The sequence below is a fragment of the Ananas comosus genome, linkage group 4 (genome assembly GCF_001540865.1).
Source record: "Ananas comosus cultivar F153 linkage group 4, ASM154086v1, whole genome shotgun sequence".
In the NCBI taxonomy this organism is placed as follows: Eukaryota; Viridiplantae; Streptophyta; class Magnoliopsida; order Poales; family Bromeliaceae; genus Ananas; species Ananas comosus.
In genome coordinates this window covers 4,487,233-4,503,494 of record NC_033624.1, presented here as the reverse complement: position 1 = coordinate 4,503,494, position 16,262 = coordinate 4,487,233, and the positions used below count along the sequence as shown (strand labels likewise).

Sequence of the window (16,262 nt, the reverse complement as noted above, 5' to 3'; positions counted from 1 at the left end):
TTTTTAAGGGCAATTATTTATGTACCTCCACTTTCTAATTTATCCCTCTTAGAAGGTTAATATTGAAAATATACTTTATACGTTCCAACCTATTTCAAATATACCCCTGAAGTTAAATTCTGTTAATAAATTATTAGTAATAGCTGTTATCAATATGAAAATACTATTTTACCCTTTCAAATATACCCTTCCACCATCACCGATTTTTTTTATTTGTTTTTAAGTTAGGAGTATAAAAAGTATTTTGATTTTTTTTTAACAAAAGTTAACTTAACATATGGTAACTGTAAGAATATTTTGAAATGACAGAATAACATATGAAGGGGTATATTAAAAAGAAAAGAAAAAGTAAGGATATATAAAATATTTTAGATGTTTTGAGAGTATGTAAGCAATTATTTTTTTTTTTTAAAGTCGACTAAAGTATTTTGGTCATTATTCAGAAATAAAAAAAAAAATTAAAATAAACATTTGGAAAGTATATTAGTTATTACATTTATTATTTATTTATTATTATTTATTATCTATTATTTATTATTTATTTTGGCATCAAATAAAGACTTGTGATAGTAAATTTCCTTTTTGTATTTTTTTTTTCCTAAACAAATCCTTAATCGCGAATCACGCATTCGCAATCGCAATCGCAATCGCAATCGCGATCGCCGCACCCCGGCTTGTACAATGTAAGTCAGAAGAAACCACGAATCGCAGCGGAAACATCGAAGCCCCTCCTCCAACACCCTCTTCTCCACCTCTCCCCGACGATAAGAAAAAGTATCATCCCCCGATCCCCCTCTCCGCCACAAAATCCCCTCTCTCTTATTACACCCACCCCTCCCCTCACTCTCTTAAGTCCACCTCCTCCTCCTCCTCCTCTAAATCGCCCCTCCCAACTCACAGAACCACCCTTCTCTCTCTCTCTCTCTCTCTACGTCCATGGCNCCATCAATGGCGGCGAAGAAGAGCGTGGGGGATCTGAAGGAGGCGGATCTGAGGGGGAAGAAGGTGTTCGTGAGGGTCGATCTCAACGTGCCCTTGGACGACGCCCTGAACATCACCGACGACACCCGGATCCGCGCGGCCGTGCCCACCATCAAGCACCTCATCAGCAATGGCGCCAAAGTCATCCTCGCCAGCCACCTGGTCCGCTCCTCCTCCTCCTCCTCCTCCTCCTTCTTCTTGCTTCTCCTCTTCCTCTCCGTTCTCGTGGATCTCAGACGCTGAACTCGCGACTTCGTGAAATTAGCATTCCCTGGTGTTTGTTTCAGCACCGAAATTGTGAGATTGTCTAAACTCTCACTCACTCGCTCACGGAGATTGGCCTCTCGACTTCGGTGGGATGGGGAACGAATTCTGAATCGTTATATTCACTAGTTACTCGAAGTCCGACTTCCCACTGCAACACGAAAAGTTCTAGAATGCAATATAAATATTGCTGATGATGTGCTATCACCAACTAATTGAAAGGTTTTTCGGAATTCATCCATCCCACTAAGGAGAGATTTTAGATTGACTAAGGATTTTCGGAATTCATCCATCGAAAAGTTCTAGGTTTTTCGGAATTCATCCATCTACAAGTAAAAAAATATGATTGACTAAGGAGAGATTGTGTGATGTAAATGTTACAAAATAGATTTTTTTCTTTATCACTTCTGCTTCTGAACTATGACTGATTTGATTTTGATCTGACCATTCGTCCTTTGAGAATTTTAGATTTTTTTATTTAACCATTTATTCTCTTTGATTTGATATCATCTATAGTGATTCTTACATTTCAAAATTTGAAAACAGTGTTTGTTTTTACGGGCTTGATTACCAAAATTTCGTGTAATTCATGCAACTGAAATTTTATAAAAGTAAGTAATCAGTCTAAATTTTGTACCGGAATAATCATCAAATTGCTAGTAAAGTAAATTTGAAAGTTTGGGTACCAAAATTAAAATTTTAAAATGCTGGATAGTTCAATCAAAAGATCCAAAACGGACATGTTTTCAGGTAAGTTTATACTTTTTTTTTTTTTACCAAAAAAATGTACAAATGTATAGACCTTATCTGAACTAGAATTATGACTGATATTCTGATTTTGAATATATTTGATTCAAGCCATTTAATGACTATTTCACTTTGAAATTTGAATGCGATGATTATTTTTACGGGCATAATCAGCATGCTTCATGCGACTAGAATTCCATTAAAAACCAATTGATGAGCCTTTATTTTATACTTAAAGAGCTATTAAATGGCTTAAATCAAAGGTTGGGTACCACCATCAAAACTTTAAAGGTTGGACAGTAGTTTAGATAACTTTTATACATGTTAGCCAAAAAAAATATATTATGCATCGTAGTTGAACTGTCGCATTTTGAATTTCGAAATTGGTACCTGAACTTCGAGAAATTTGATTTTACTGACTAACCTAATCATACTTTCGAAATTTTTTTGAATTGGGTACATGAAATCTTACCGACTAAAATGTCTAAGGAAAATGAAAATGAAAATTTCATCAGGATATGTATAACCTACGCTGTTGCAGTAGAAATCAAATAGCTAAGGCTCCATATTTTCTATGGCTTAGTGGCTTAGCCGACTGTGAATTGGTAAAGGGAATATAAGAAAATGCAAAAAGTGCTGCAAGATACGTTGAGTGGCTGACTGTGGAGGTTTTCTGCAAAAGAACTAAGAGGATAAGGAGAATACTTGACCAACAGTCAAGTACAATAGGTTGGCTAGTGGATATGTGGTGTTTCTTTGCATATTGGTCTATAAGAAGTGGAATTTATTCTAATTAAGCTTGATTAGTTGTAGTCTGTTCAGTCATACTTTATGGTCAGTTAATTGGCTTGAATATGAACTGGTAGATCATATTTAAAACTACCAGTAGATCATTTTCAAAAAGTTGCATCATTGAACTCGACTTCTTTATCTTTGGAAGGAGTGTAACTGAGGTTTACCGTTCGAACTACTTGGAAAACTTGCCAATGCTTAACCTACTAACAAGTAACGTCCTTCCATGTTGTGATGTTGCAACTCATCATTTTGCATTGATCATGCATAGTAATTATAGGAGGATAATAGTGTATTTTTTACATAATTTTTCCTCTCATAAATCATGTTTCTTGAGCTAAAGATATTTATGTATCCTTTTTATCTTTTTTTTTTTTAAATATTTGCTGCAAATAACTATATATCTAACTTTCAATGCATGTTTTTTTTTTTCTCTTCAATGTATACAGGGGCGCCCAAAGGGTGTCACACCCAAATATAGCTTAAGTCCTCTTGTGCCAAGGTTATCTGAACTCCTTGGCATAAAGGTATTATTGTCTTTTCATTTAAATTTTCTCTTCTAGAGTTTTGCGTTCTCTAGTTATTAACATTTATGTGTATTCGTGGATTCCTTGATGCACATCAAACAGGTTGAGAAAGCCGATGACTGTATCGGTCCGGAAGTTGAGAAATTGGTCTCCGAGCTCCCAGAGGGTGGTGTGTTACTTCTTGAGAATGTAAGGTTTTATAAGGAGGAGGAGAAGAACGATCCAGAGTTTGCAAAGAAGCTTGCGTCCCTTGCAGACCTTTACGTGAATGATGCATTTGGAACTGCACATAGAGCACATGCATCAACAGAGGGTGTCACAAAGTTCTTGAAGCCCTCTGTTGCTGGTTTCCTCTTGCAAAAGGTCCCTGTCCTACTATTAAATATTTTTGTTGTCATAACCTAACTCAAGTTTAAGCAGGAGGCTTGTATGATATGCAACATCTCTCTCTTTCTTCTTTCTTTATTTTGTGTCTTAACTTCGGTTAAACGGCTTGTTATAAATTTGCAGGAACTTGATTACCTCGTTGGAGCTGTTTCAAACCCCAAGCGCCCATTCGCTGCCATAGTAGGTGGTTCAAAGGTGTCATCTAAGATTGGAGTCATCGAATCGCTGTTGGAGAAAGTCGATATTCTTCTTTTGGGTGGCGGTATGATATTCACCTTCTACAAGGCACAAGGGCTTTCAGTGGGTTCTTCCTTGGTAGAGAATGACAAACTCGATCTTGCAACATCACTTCTCGCAAAGGCAAAAGAGAAGGGGGTCTCCCTTTTGTTGCCGACTGACGTTGTCATTGCCGACAAGTTTGCCCCCGATGCAGAAAGCAAGGTATGCTATTTATGCTTTATTTATTCAGTCATTAAGATCTAATGAAGTTCCTAGTATGTAGTTGGAATGCTCTTGATTAACTGTCAATTTGATTATGTAGGTTGTGCCAGCCTCCGCAATCCCCGACGGTTGGATGGGCTTAGATATTGGACCAGATTCTATTAAGACCTTCAGTGATGCTCTTGAAACGACCAAAACTGTTATCTGGAACGGACCTATGGGGGTTTTCGAATTCGATAAGTTTGCGGTTGGAACCGAGGTAATCGAACAGCACCTTGTTTAGCTACTAATTTCCATGTCGCACTACAGTTTCAACGCCAAATGAGGCTTGACTCGTGTTTTCTTTCATAGGCAATTGCAAAGAAGTTGGCGGAGCTTAGCGGGAAAGGAGTTACAACGATCATCGGAGGTGGAGATTCCGTCGCTGCTGTTGAGAAAGTGGGCGTGGCCGATGTAATGAGCCACATATCGACAGGTGGAGGAGCCAGCTTGGAGCTATTGGAAGGGAAGGAGCTTCCAGGTGTTGTTGCACTGGATGAAGCTGTCCCTGTAGCTGTATGAGGTTCTTCTCTTTTTGGTTTTTTTCCTTTTCCTTTATCCATTCCCTGTCTCCTGGTGTTGTATAATGAAGGTAAAGACACAATTGCCCTGACTTGTTGTATCAGAGTTTACTGTGTGTAGAGTTATTCGGGCTGTTGGAAAGCAGAGCATTACTCTGCCCATTTATGTTTTCCAAATGAGTCGGATGAATAAAATTCCTGTTTTTGTAACCATGAGCTTCTGTTACAGCTCTTAAACGTACCTAGAATATGTGGGCACGCGTCTTTACGGAGCGAACCTTTAGCGAACCTTTAGAAGAATTCATGTCGGAATATGAGAATTCCGAATCTTGAAAAACATTTCGCTGATCAGAAATTCGCTATTGTTAGATAATTGCTACTTTTAGATTGCTTTGAGACTTTGGTATTGATTTTCAGCCCATGAGAATTTTGGTTGACAGATGGGATTGGTGTTTTGTAACTCTATAAACCATTCTACATGTGTAGGATTTGCTGATACTCTCAGATCTCTGAGAGATTGTGTTATAAAAGAGCTGTACTGCTTTCGAAGGCATAAACAACTCCTTTTGATTGCTTTTTTTATTCATATTTTTTCTTATTTTGTTTTTCATTTTTATCTCGGGCTTCTAGTTTAGAAACTTGATTTACTTTTTTTAGTTAGATGTGTAGATTTTGGGGGGCCGATATACATATATCTTCTCCTTTTCGTTTCTTAGGTTTGTGTACCGTCATTTTTATTTTTTTCATTTAGTTTTGGGGATATTTTTTTTCCCTTTTTTTTTTTCTTTTTTTTNTTTTTTATGGGTTTTTTTTTTTTTTTTTTTTTTTTTTTTTTTTTTTTTTTTTGTGAGAATGTAATTTTACTTGCTTTTCCAAAACAATCAAACTCTACTTTTTAATGAATTATCTACCGACTTTATTCCCTCGAAAAAAAAAAAAAAGTTAGTAGATATTTGCTTCCCTTTTCTTTATAGTCTACATATAAGCGTCATGCTACCCGCAGTTAGTATACTTAGTGGGCGGTTTAATGCAATATTTATATTGTTGACATGATATTCCAAACTAATACAGAAACTCTACTGGGGTTCATCCATCCCATTATAATTTTAAAAAAAATATTTTTATTATCCTTTTCTCTCAAATGAAGATATGTGATTGGTTGGGAATAGATAATGTAGTGTAAGTGTTATATAGTAGACTTCCTCGAGGTTTGAGGCTCACAGAACAAATAAAAAGCCTCAAGCCATACTATAGCCCAAGTCAGCTGTAATATTCTCTCTCCAAATAATGCAAAAATAGTGGAATACTAATGAAGTTACCTATGCATTGCAGCGGGCTAATACTATAAAAAAGACAAAAGATTGATAAACTAACAATTTTAAAATTTTTGAGTTGCAATGAGACATTAATAAATATAAATAGTATGAGAAACAAAAGTAAGAAGAGATCTTATTTTACTCATTTTTTTTTTTTGTGGAAGTGATTTGTTCATATAACAATTGACCATATGCATGCATTAATTAGAAAGTAAGTAAGTGAGAAGACAAAATATCAGACGGAGATGGGAGATGGGAAGGTGAAGCACCAAGAAGTGAAAAGGAGGGAGAAGACAAGGATGAAGGAGAAATTGTCATATGGCAAAGCTATGAGGAATAATGTATAGATATAGATATAGATATCTCTAATTTCATCAAAAGTTCTCTCTATTTTTACAACAAAAACGGTCTATAGCGACACTTTTAAATGTAGGTACATGTCAAAAAGGTGATGCTAGCTAAAATTACCGACACTTTTAAAAAGTGTTGCTATATGTGGAGTCGCTAGGTATATAGTGACAGTTAAATAGTGTCGTTATAACCTAAAAGAGTGCTGCTAATTTACCAACACTTATTTAAGCATTTAGCAACCGCCGAAACTTTATCTCGTTGGCTGCCGTGGCGGAGGAGGACGACAGAAAAGGCTCTTCGTCTAGAATTTCAGTGGATTGAGTGAAGAGAGAAAAAAAGATGGTAATTGATTTTTCTTTTTTTTTTCTTTTCTGTTTGTAATCGGGCCAAATGGACTGGGTGTGGTAGGTTGAGTAGAGTAATCTTTTATTCTTGATTGGATTGGACTTTATATTTAGACATTAGTAGATGTTTTTTTTAAGTTTTAGCATAAATGGGACACTTACTCAAAAGTGTCCCAAACATGTGTCCCTATAATCTAATTCTGTTGTAATGAGGCGCTTATTAGTAGACCCAAGTTTACAAATTAATACAGGACAAAGCTTGTCCATCTTTGAGAAGAAAGGGGAATACCGCATGGTCATTGCAGAAAGAAAACCTAAATCCATTACAATCAGGTGTAGGAGTAAATAAGGATATGGCAAATGTGATATAATTTTGGAATTTTGGATGTCAAATGCTAAATTTAAAATTTCAAGCACCAAAGTATTAGTGGCCAAAATTAAATATAGTTCAAGCACTAGTGGCACTTAGGGCTGTCAACGAGCTGAACACGAGAGAGAGGGTTTAGGGTTTAATGAAAGTGGGTGATTGGGTGCTTGTGGTTGGCTGGATGGGAACAATCTCTGTTGGTTGGATTTTTCTAAATGGGCTAGGGTTTTGGATGCTACGAAGATGAGGTGAGAAGGTTTGAAGAGGGAAGCGGGGAGCAAAGTCTTAGAAAATATTTTTGGGTTTTCTGTAAATTTAAAGAAAATAGTAAAAACTAGAAAGCTTTTAAACACAAACGAAAACAGAAAATATTTTTGGATTTTCTGATTTTAGAAAAACCTAAAGTGATAAACCTAAAGGGAGAAATACCCTAAAAGCAGGAAAAACCCTAAAGAAAAGATATTTTTATACAAAGGTTGGAAAATATTTTTTGATTTTTTCAGAGTGCTGGACAAACCTTTGAAAGAAGCAAATTACCCTACAACAGCGAAAAATATTTTTTGATTTTTTGAGAAAGATGAAAGACAAGAATCTAAAGCGTGAGTGGGAGGAGGTTGGATCAGACTATGTAATATGAAATTGTAATATTAAACTAATATTTAATAAAGAGCGAAAGAAGAGCACTGAAACACAGAAAATAGAGAAAAGATCTAAAGTTGGGAATCAGGAGAAGACGAATTTTTTGAAATTTTTTCTGGAATTTTTTTGGAAGAAAAAGAAAGGGTGCTTAATTAAGGAATAGTAATTAAAGGTGGGTGCTACGTAAGAGGTTTTTTTTTTTTTTTTAATATGGTACTGTTCATAAGGTACTATTCACGTATTTACGTTAGGGTACTGTTCACGTGGCACTATTCACCGAGCACTATTCACGTGACACTGTTCACACTAATTATAATTAGCGAGATACTATTCACTATACTAAAAACTTAAGTCGAAAGGGATTTCTAGGCGAAATCTCTCTCTGTTAAAGCCTAGCTTAACGGGGATGGATAAGTTTATGTCTGAAAATTTAATTTTTATCTTAAGCTCGCCGTAGAAAAGAAAAGGAAATAGATAGATATAGATTTTAAAGGAGATTCTAATTATGGCTAATAATAAGAAGAGGTTTAATGATAAAAGTTCCGTGATTAAGATGTCTTTTTCAAAGTGGGTGTTAGGTCCCGTACGGTACTCCCTTCTAAAAATTTATAATAAAATTTTGTTTTTATATTTCTAAAACTCTTTATCTTTTCTTCGACTCGAAATTAATATTTCTAAAACTCTTTTTATATTTCTAAAACTAATTAATATTCATTATGTTAAATTCATAATTAGTATTTTCAAAAAATCCTCTACTTAATTGGTCTGGAAAATAATTATCCTTTCCTTTAACATGTTCAAAATTAATTTGAGTCGGTTCATCTTCGACTCGAAATTAAAAAAGCTAGGATAATCAAGCTCGTTTTTGGCTTGAAATTAATTTGAGGAAGCTCAAAATTTTTTGAGTTTAATTGCTTTAACTAAATTTTAATAAAATATTAAAACTAACTATTGCTCTTAGTATTACTAATTAATATTAGAACTAAGAGTCATGCTAACAAAAAAACAAAAACTAAAAAGACAAAAAAAAATTTACAACGTGTCGACCTAAAATAAATATGTATATATTATTTATTTATTTATTTATTTGAACTCTGTCAAGCCAATTATAAGCAAGCCGAGGTCACCTCATGTTTGGTTCATTAATTTTTCCATCTCAAAAGTGAGCTGGTGATCGACTTGTTTATTGATCGAGCGAGCTGAGTTCAAACCAATTTCGAGTCGAATGTAAGCTGGCTCACTGATTGACAGCTCTAATGGTACAATTTAACTTTTTTTTTTTTTTTTTTTCGTCCTCTGATCAAATACTAGGCAGAGCCTTTTTCTGCTGAAACTAATAGAATCTATTCTGTAGGATGCTAATTAATTAACTCTAGCCCATATATGGCAACATGACCTGATGCTAGACTAGGGATGAAATATGAGAGCTAACATGCCTCCCACACTCTGCATTCTATTTTTCTCATCACTTTTTAAAGGTAAAAATATTTGAATTTGACTATCTAATTTTATAAATTTTTTTACTTTACTATATTATCTTTTATTTTATTTCATTTAAGCTAATTAATGACTCTTTAAAAATCTGAATGCATCGTTTATTTTTATATATTTAATTAGTTTATTTTACACAATTTATGTAAATATAACTGTATTAATATAAGTAATTAGCTTAAACTTTGTATCCGAAAAGCCATCTTATTATTTAACTCAAACAAATTAAAATGTTGAGTGTTAAAATTAAAATTTTAAAAGATTGAATAGTCGAATCGAAATGATTTATATAGGAATTAGGGTTATCTTTCTGAAAGCCGATATTCATTTCAAATTGAAAGACCCCCCAAAAAAAAGGAAAAAAAGAAAACAAAAATCATAAATTGACACCTTATCTTTGTGGCTGTGACAGAGACAAAAAGGAGGAGCCTGACCTTCCAATTAACTTCTCAGTTCTTCACTATTACTGGAGGAATTAACAGAAGACTAATTTTATCCGTTTCCTCCGTCGCCGCCGCCGGTCATCGACGGTTAAGATGAACGGGAATACTCTTGTTTTCTGATGAAAGAGCCTAAGTTTGAACAATCTTTGATGCAGAAGATGCAAATCAAAAAGAAAAGTTAAAAGGAGCTATTTCAGAATCATGCATGTACGTAAAGTAGACGAGTACATATTCATTTGCACTTGAATATAGGTATTACCAAATTAAGTCTCCACAAATAACATAAGGTATATATAGTTGATCAGCTCACACAACAAGAATAACAGGTATAAAATTTTATACAAAGCTCCGCTCAGAAGAAGCATAAGGAGGAGTTGGATTTCCTTCATGGAATCAGAGTATTGTTTCTATATTTTCGATTTATGATTAAAGTTGAAATAAGATATTGGGTGAAGGGTAATCCAATCCAATCTTATGATAACTCCTGTAAGAAGCTCTGCTTAGAATTTGATTTGTGTCCATCACTGCACCTTATTGTGGTCACACAATTACGAAGAGAACTTTACTGCAGTATCTTCAAACAAGGATAAATTGCACCACTAGTTCATGAACTTTTAGTCAAATTTTATTTCAGTTCCCGATCTTTTAGATTCATCAATGTTTTACTTTTGTCCCTACCTTAATTAGCAAAAAAACTATTGTCTCTATTAATTCCTGTTCAGTTGCACACCTTTCATTCATCTCATATTCTCAATCCAACAGGCGATTTCTAAGATGGAATCAGGGCTGGTTAGATGCGTGATGCATTTCGAGATAATAATTTTTCCTCTAATAGTAAATATAAGTAACAAAAAGCGCTTAAAAGTTCTGAGGACTAGTGGTGCAATTTACCTATGCATGAAACAAAGCATTAGACATACATCAAATATTTATTGCATGCACACCAAAAGAAACCCAAAAAAAAAAGAGAAAAAAACACACACACACACACCACACTTTCAAGAATCAAGAAGCGTATACTCATCATCAAGCCAGCTAGCATGCCATGGGAGAGAGATCCGCTGCCTTCTCTCCGCGATCGCCGGCGGGTGAGGCCGGGCGGCTCCTGAAGAGCAGGAAGCCGACGGTGTGGCCGGCGACGGCGACGATGAAGACGCCGCCGTTGAAGGACATGATGGCGAGCATCATCAGGTAGGCGAGGCCGACGCGCAGCGCGTGCACGGCGGTCCTGACCAGCCTCGCCGCGGTGCCGACGTCGTAGCGGGCGGTCCACTCGACGAGGACGGCGAGGAGGAAGACGACGATGAGGGCGAGGGCGTACATGCCGCTGCGGGCGCCCGGCCAGCCGGAGAAGAGGATCTCGGAGTTCTTGCCCCAGAAGAAGGTCATGTGGACGTAGCTCATCTTCATGCCGCCCATCGACATCGGCGATGGCGGCGCACCGCTGCCGTGCGTGTGGTTGCCCATGTCCATGTCCCCCATGTCTCCCATGTCTCCCATGCCTGCAGGAAAAGGTAATCAACAATCCCTCCTCCTCCTCCTTTTTCTTCTTCTTCTTCTTCTTGGTTTTGGAATTTAATGGAGTTACGTGAGAGGAGGAGGAGGAGGAGGAGGAGGAGGGTGCTCTCTTTGGATATGTACTTTGTTTTTTCTAGGAACGGGGAAGTACACTCGACGACCTGGACGACCTAGATGTAGTACTACTAATTGGAGAAGGGAGAACAATGATAGTACATTTACGAATATTAATTGCGCGTCCAAGGTAGGCCTAACAAACGTACAAATTGAATAATCAAATGCTATTAATAGCACTGAGTCATTAGTGCTACCAAGTTTTTGGTCATTGGTTTAAGAGATGTGTGATTAGGATGATATGGGCTCTCTAGGGTTGAGTAGGTGGTTGGTTGAATAGTATAATTTAACGGGTAAAAATGATCAAAAGGGTAGATCTAACGGCGGAAAACTTGGTAGTACCAAGTACTTCGTGCTATTAATAGCATAGTAGCCGGACTCTGGAATTACATATATAGGCCGCGCTTGGGGGCGAAAAATTTACGTAATTTCTAAAATTTTTTAAATAGACTATTCAATATTATTATTTAATGAAGTTGATTATAAAATTTAAACAAAATCAAAATAAATAATTAAATATTAAAAATTTAAAATTTTTATTATCCAAAATTTAAATTTAAATTTAAAATATAAAATATTGAAGTTTAAAATTTAAATTTTGACATATGAAATTGAAATTTCAATATTTGAAATTTAATATTTGAATTTTTTAAATTCAATTTATAATTTAATATTTAAAATATTAAAATTTGAAATTTAAAATTTAAAACTTAAAATTTAAAAATTTTATATTTTATCTTAATTACTAAAAAACTAAATTTTAAAAGTTTATAATTTTAAATTTTAAATTTCAGTTTCTAAATTTGAAATATTAGATTAAATATGAAGTTCTGCTGAATTCTAATTTTTTTTATGTAATTCTAACCTTTCAAAATTCAGAATTCAAAATTCTGGAACACCGTTGATGCAATTCCGAATTCTGAATTCTATCCTTTTATATGCATCAAATATCTTGATACAGTTCAGATCTGAATTCTGAATTCTAAACTTTTATATGCATCGAATAACTCGCTGCAAATTTGAATTCTGAATTAATTCTGAATTTCTAATCCAGAATTCAGGAAGATAATTTAGAGTTCAGCTAGACAATCCGGAATTCAGCTAGGTAATTCGAAATTCCATAAAGAATATAGGAAAAATAAATATATTTTGCTCAAAGTCCCCTAGCCAATTTATTTCTTATTTTCATGTTTCGGCCAAATTTGAGAATAACTGAGCTGTTGAGGGTAAGGGGTTAGGCAGGATGGTCATTGATAGGCTACATTGCTACTATAGTTCTGAACTTATTGGAAAGGTGTTTGTGTATGATGTCGGAAAAAGGCTATTCACATTAGGTCTCTCCCACAAAACAATTTCGAGAATTCAGAATCATATTCAAAATTTAGACCTTAGAATCTACAATTTAGAATGCGAATTCATATAAAATGTTGCTTATGGTAATCATATTAAAACAAACAAAACAATTGCACAAAAAAGGGCCAGATAAAGTCTCGAAAGTCAAGATATATAGTATCCGAATCAAACCATATAATTGAAGACAACAGCAAATTATAGAAGACGGTAAAACAAATTAGGACTATAAAAATTTTATGAGAAACTATATTTTTCTATCTGAGATATATAGCAAAAGCAAATAAGGTTATTTTGACAGTAAGCTGAGCAAAAACTAATGCTTTCATGCTTGCATAAATAAGATTATTTTGACAGTAAGCTGAGCAAAAACTAATACTTCCATGCTTGCAGAAATATAGTATAGCAATCGCAATGAGATTCCTGCAAAAACTTGCATTTGTAGAAGCTTTAACAGTTGACCAAAGTAAAGATTGGGTAATTTGAACCATTCCGTCTCATACTTTGTAATAAAAGATCAAGATTTTACATAATGAAATTTCGTTATAATAATATTAAATATTGAAGTAAGAGCTGAAATAGAAGGTATTATAGAGTGCACATAACAATTCTCAATTCCAATTTCAGCTCACTGTTAGGCAATTCAGAATTCAGATAGGCAACTCACAGAAGACAAACAAAAGGATTTTTATGTCATTTTTCACACACCAGAATTCAGCTAGATAATTCAGAATTCAACTAGGCAATTCAGGATTCAGCTAGGCAATCTGGAATTCCATAAACAATATTGTAAAAATAAATATACTTTGCTCAGACTCCCCAGATCATTGAACATTATTAGATTGGCGTCGAACCCATACTGCTAACTGAGTGAGGGCCCACATGCAAACCGGAAGTATACCTAGCACAAATAAGGGTAACCAGTTGCCTACGGAGTAGGCTATCCAAAGTACACCCATCGGAAGGGAAAAAACTCCGGTCCGCTCTTGATTATCGCAAACATCTGACATTTAAGGGGAAGATCATCATAGCATGGGAACATTCAAGAGTCCGCTCTTGATTATTGCAAACATCTGACATTTAAGGGGAAGATCATCATAGTATGGGAACATTCAAGAGCTGCTGCCTCACTTTCTTCATGGAAGAACAAATCTAATAGGCAACATAAAAAACTTCACCCAAGCTCCCCTATTTATCAAATATTGATTTGAAACCGATATATATAACTATTCCTAGCACAAATGGGAGCCACCGGTTGTTTGCAAGAAGGCAACAACAAATTATATTAAACGATAAAAAAAATTAGGCTTATAAAAATTTTATGAGAAGCTAAAACTTTCTATCTAAGATACAAAGCAAAAGCAAATAAGGTTGATTTGACAGCAAGCTGGGCAAAAACTAATGCTCCCATATTTGCAGGTATAGAGTATAGTAAGCCCAGTTAGATTCCTGCAAAAACTTGCATGCATAGAAGCTCCACCAGTTAACCAAAGCAAAGGGTGGAATTTGCAAAAATGTTCGGGTTAATCGATGCAATTTAGGATCCTCAATTCTGACTTCAAATTACTGCTAGGCAATTCAGAATTCAGCCAGACAATTCAGGGGAGGCATGTAAAAGGAGTTTTATGCCATTTTCACACACCAGAATTCAGCTAGATAATTTAGATTTCAACTAGGCAATTCAGAATTCAGCTAGGCAATTCGAAATACCACGAAGAATATAGTGAATATAAATATACTTTGCTCAGACTCCCCAAGTCATCAAACATTATTACTGCTAACTGACTGAGGAGCCACATGCACATTGAAAGTATTCCCAGCACAGATAAGAGTGACTAGTTGCCTACGGAGTAGGCCGTCCAAAGTACACCCATCACCAACCAAAATGGTTCTGTCCGTTTTTAACTATCTAACATTTTAGGCGAAGATGATCATAGCATGGGAACATTCAAGAGCAACTACCTCACCTTCCTCACGGCAGCCCGAATTGCTTAGATGAATTCTGAATTGCATATCTGAATTCTGGATCCAGAATTCAGAATTCGGAATTCTGAATTGAACCAAGATATTCGATGCATATAAAAGTTTAGAATTCAGAATTCAGATTTGAACTGCATCAAGTTTTTTGATGCATATAAAAGGTTCAAATTAAGAATTCAGAATTGCACCAACGGCCTTCTAGAATTCAGTCAGAATTTTCAAAGTTTAGAATTCTATATAATAGGCCCTTTTCAAAATGAACACCAACAAAAATTTGACCACAAATTTCCCGTTTCCTATCAAACAAAAGTTTGACCCCTTGCCAACACAATCAAACGACCTACAATATGAAAAAGTCGAAGAGAAAAAATAGTGTGCAAAAAAATAAGTAAGCAAACAAAAAAGCAATAAAACTTAGAGGGAAGTAACAGACATAGATGGTAAAGCAAATGAAGAAATAAACACCCAACAAAAACATAGAGAATGACGGAAATACATAAAAATTGCATGAAACTCCTTTTGCATGACTCCCCTGAATTGCCTGGCTGTATTATGAATTGCCTAGCAGAATTCTAAGTTCGACATGAGCTCAAATTAGGAAGAGCAATATCTAAGTAAAATCACTATTTTCTTTACATAATAGAAGATCGACTACATATAAAAGATACAGGTATTTAAAATTATACAATGTATTCATTTCCAACAATTCTAGGAGCCAAATAAATGGTTCTTTATCAATTTTCTTTTCCGTTATTCCATTAAACCATGGGGCTGAACCTCTCTTTTACAGGAACAAATAAAGACCACACAGGAAAAGCCCCATATATCTTTTCTCTTCATAACCAAACATACGTTATTGCAAACAACCATCGCCATTTAAAAGTAACATGAGAAGAGATAGAATGTGAAAGAAAATAAAAGAATAAATAAATAACTCAAAGAAAATATAGGCGTAATGAAAAAAGACAATAACATGAGAAGTAGACACCAAGTATAAGAACAACAAGAAATGGTTGCCTATGAGCAGGCCGTCCAAACTTCCACTTGTTCCAAATACAGGGCTCATGTACTTCTTCACCTTTTTAGCCACAAATAGTTAGACATGAAGAAAACTTGTAACCAAGAAAGAGTAGCAGTAGCAGTAGTTAACGAAGTTGTACAATAGAGGTAGCAAATAAAGAAGTATAAACCAGAATCAAAATCATTAGGAGTGAAAGGCGAAAACAAAAACAATAGAAGTGCAATAAACATACAACAAATAAAAGTATACCCATCCTACAAGATATAGGGCAGCAAACTGGAAAAAATGGTAGAAGAAAAGTATAAGAAATATTTTCACACATGGAAGGTCAAAAGCGAGAAAAATCAAACGCCCGAAAAAATAATTCCAAAGAGCCTGAGGGTGAAAAAGTCGGAGATTAGTAGAACAATTGTGTAAAAAATATATGCAATGTTCTTTCCAACAATCACATATACCTCACTATCTTTTTTTTTTCTTTTTTCTTTTTTTTGAGAGAAAGGTAGCATGCTACCTGCTTTATTCATTGAAGAAGTGAACTAAGCTACATGGGTGAGGCATCGCGGGCCTCGGGAAGGGCGCAAAAAATAAAATAAAATAAAATAACATAAAATAAAATAAAATAAGAAAAA

The 16,262-nt window shown here is 35.0% G+C and overlaps 2 protein-coding genes across 2 annotated transcripts; one reads left to right on the top strand and one right to left on the bottom strand.

The window, feature by feature from the left end:
• LOC109708989 (phosphoglycerate kinase, chloroplastic) lies at nt 949-4,957 on the top strand. The gene is made up of 6 exons (XM_020231000.1): nt 949-1,143; nt 3,234-3,311; nt 3,414-3,674; nt 3,822-4,139; nt 4,240-4,398; nt 4,491-4,957. The coding sequence occupies exons 1-6, from the start codon at nt 949-951 to the stop codon at nt 4,698-4,700; spliced, it is 1,221 nt and encodes a 406-aa protein (XP_020086589.1). The 3' UTR covers nt 4,701-4,957.
• On the bottom strand, nt 10,421-11,342 carry LOC109708990 (copper transporter 6-like). The gene has a single exon (XM_020231001.1). The coding sequence runs from the start codon at nt 11,148-11,150 to the stop codon at nt 10,686-10,688; it is 465 nt and encodes a 154-aa protein (XP_020086590.1). The 5' UTR covers nt 11,151-11,342; the 3' UTR covers nt 10,421-10,685.

Bases quoted from the DNA above. Each gene is read 5' to 3' on its own strand.
- LOC109708989 (XM_020231000.1), top strand. From the start codon at position 949: ATGGCGGCGAAGAAGAGCGTGGGGGATCTGAAGGAGGCGGATCTGAGG. The intron at 3,312-3,413 runs GTATTATTGTCT...CACATCAAACAG, and splicing joins CTGAACTCCTTGGCATAAAG to GTTGAGAAAGCCGATGACTG. The intron at 4,140-4,239 runs GTATGCTATTTA...TTGATTATGTAG, and splicing joins CCCCCGATGCAGAAAGCAAG to GTTGTGCCAGCCTCCGCAAT.
- LOC109708990 (XM_020231001.1), bottom strand. From the start codon at position 11,150: ATGGGAGACATGGGAGACATGGGGGACATGGACATGGGCAACCACACG.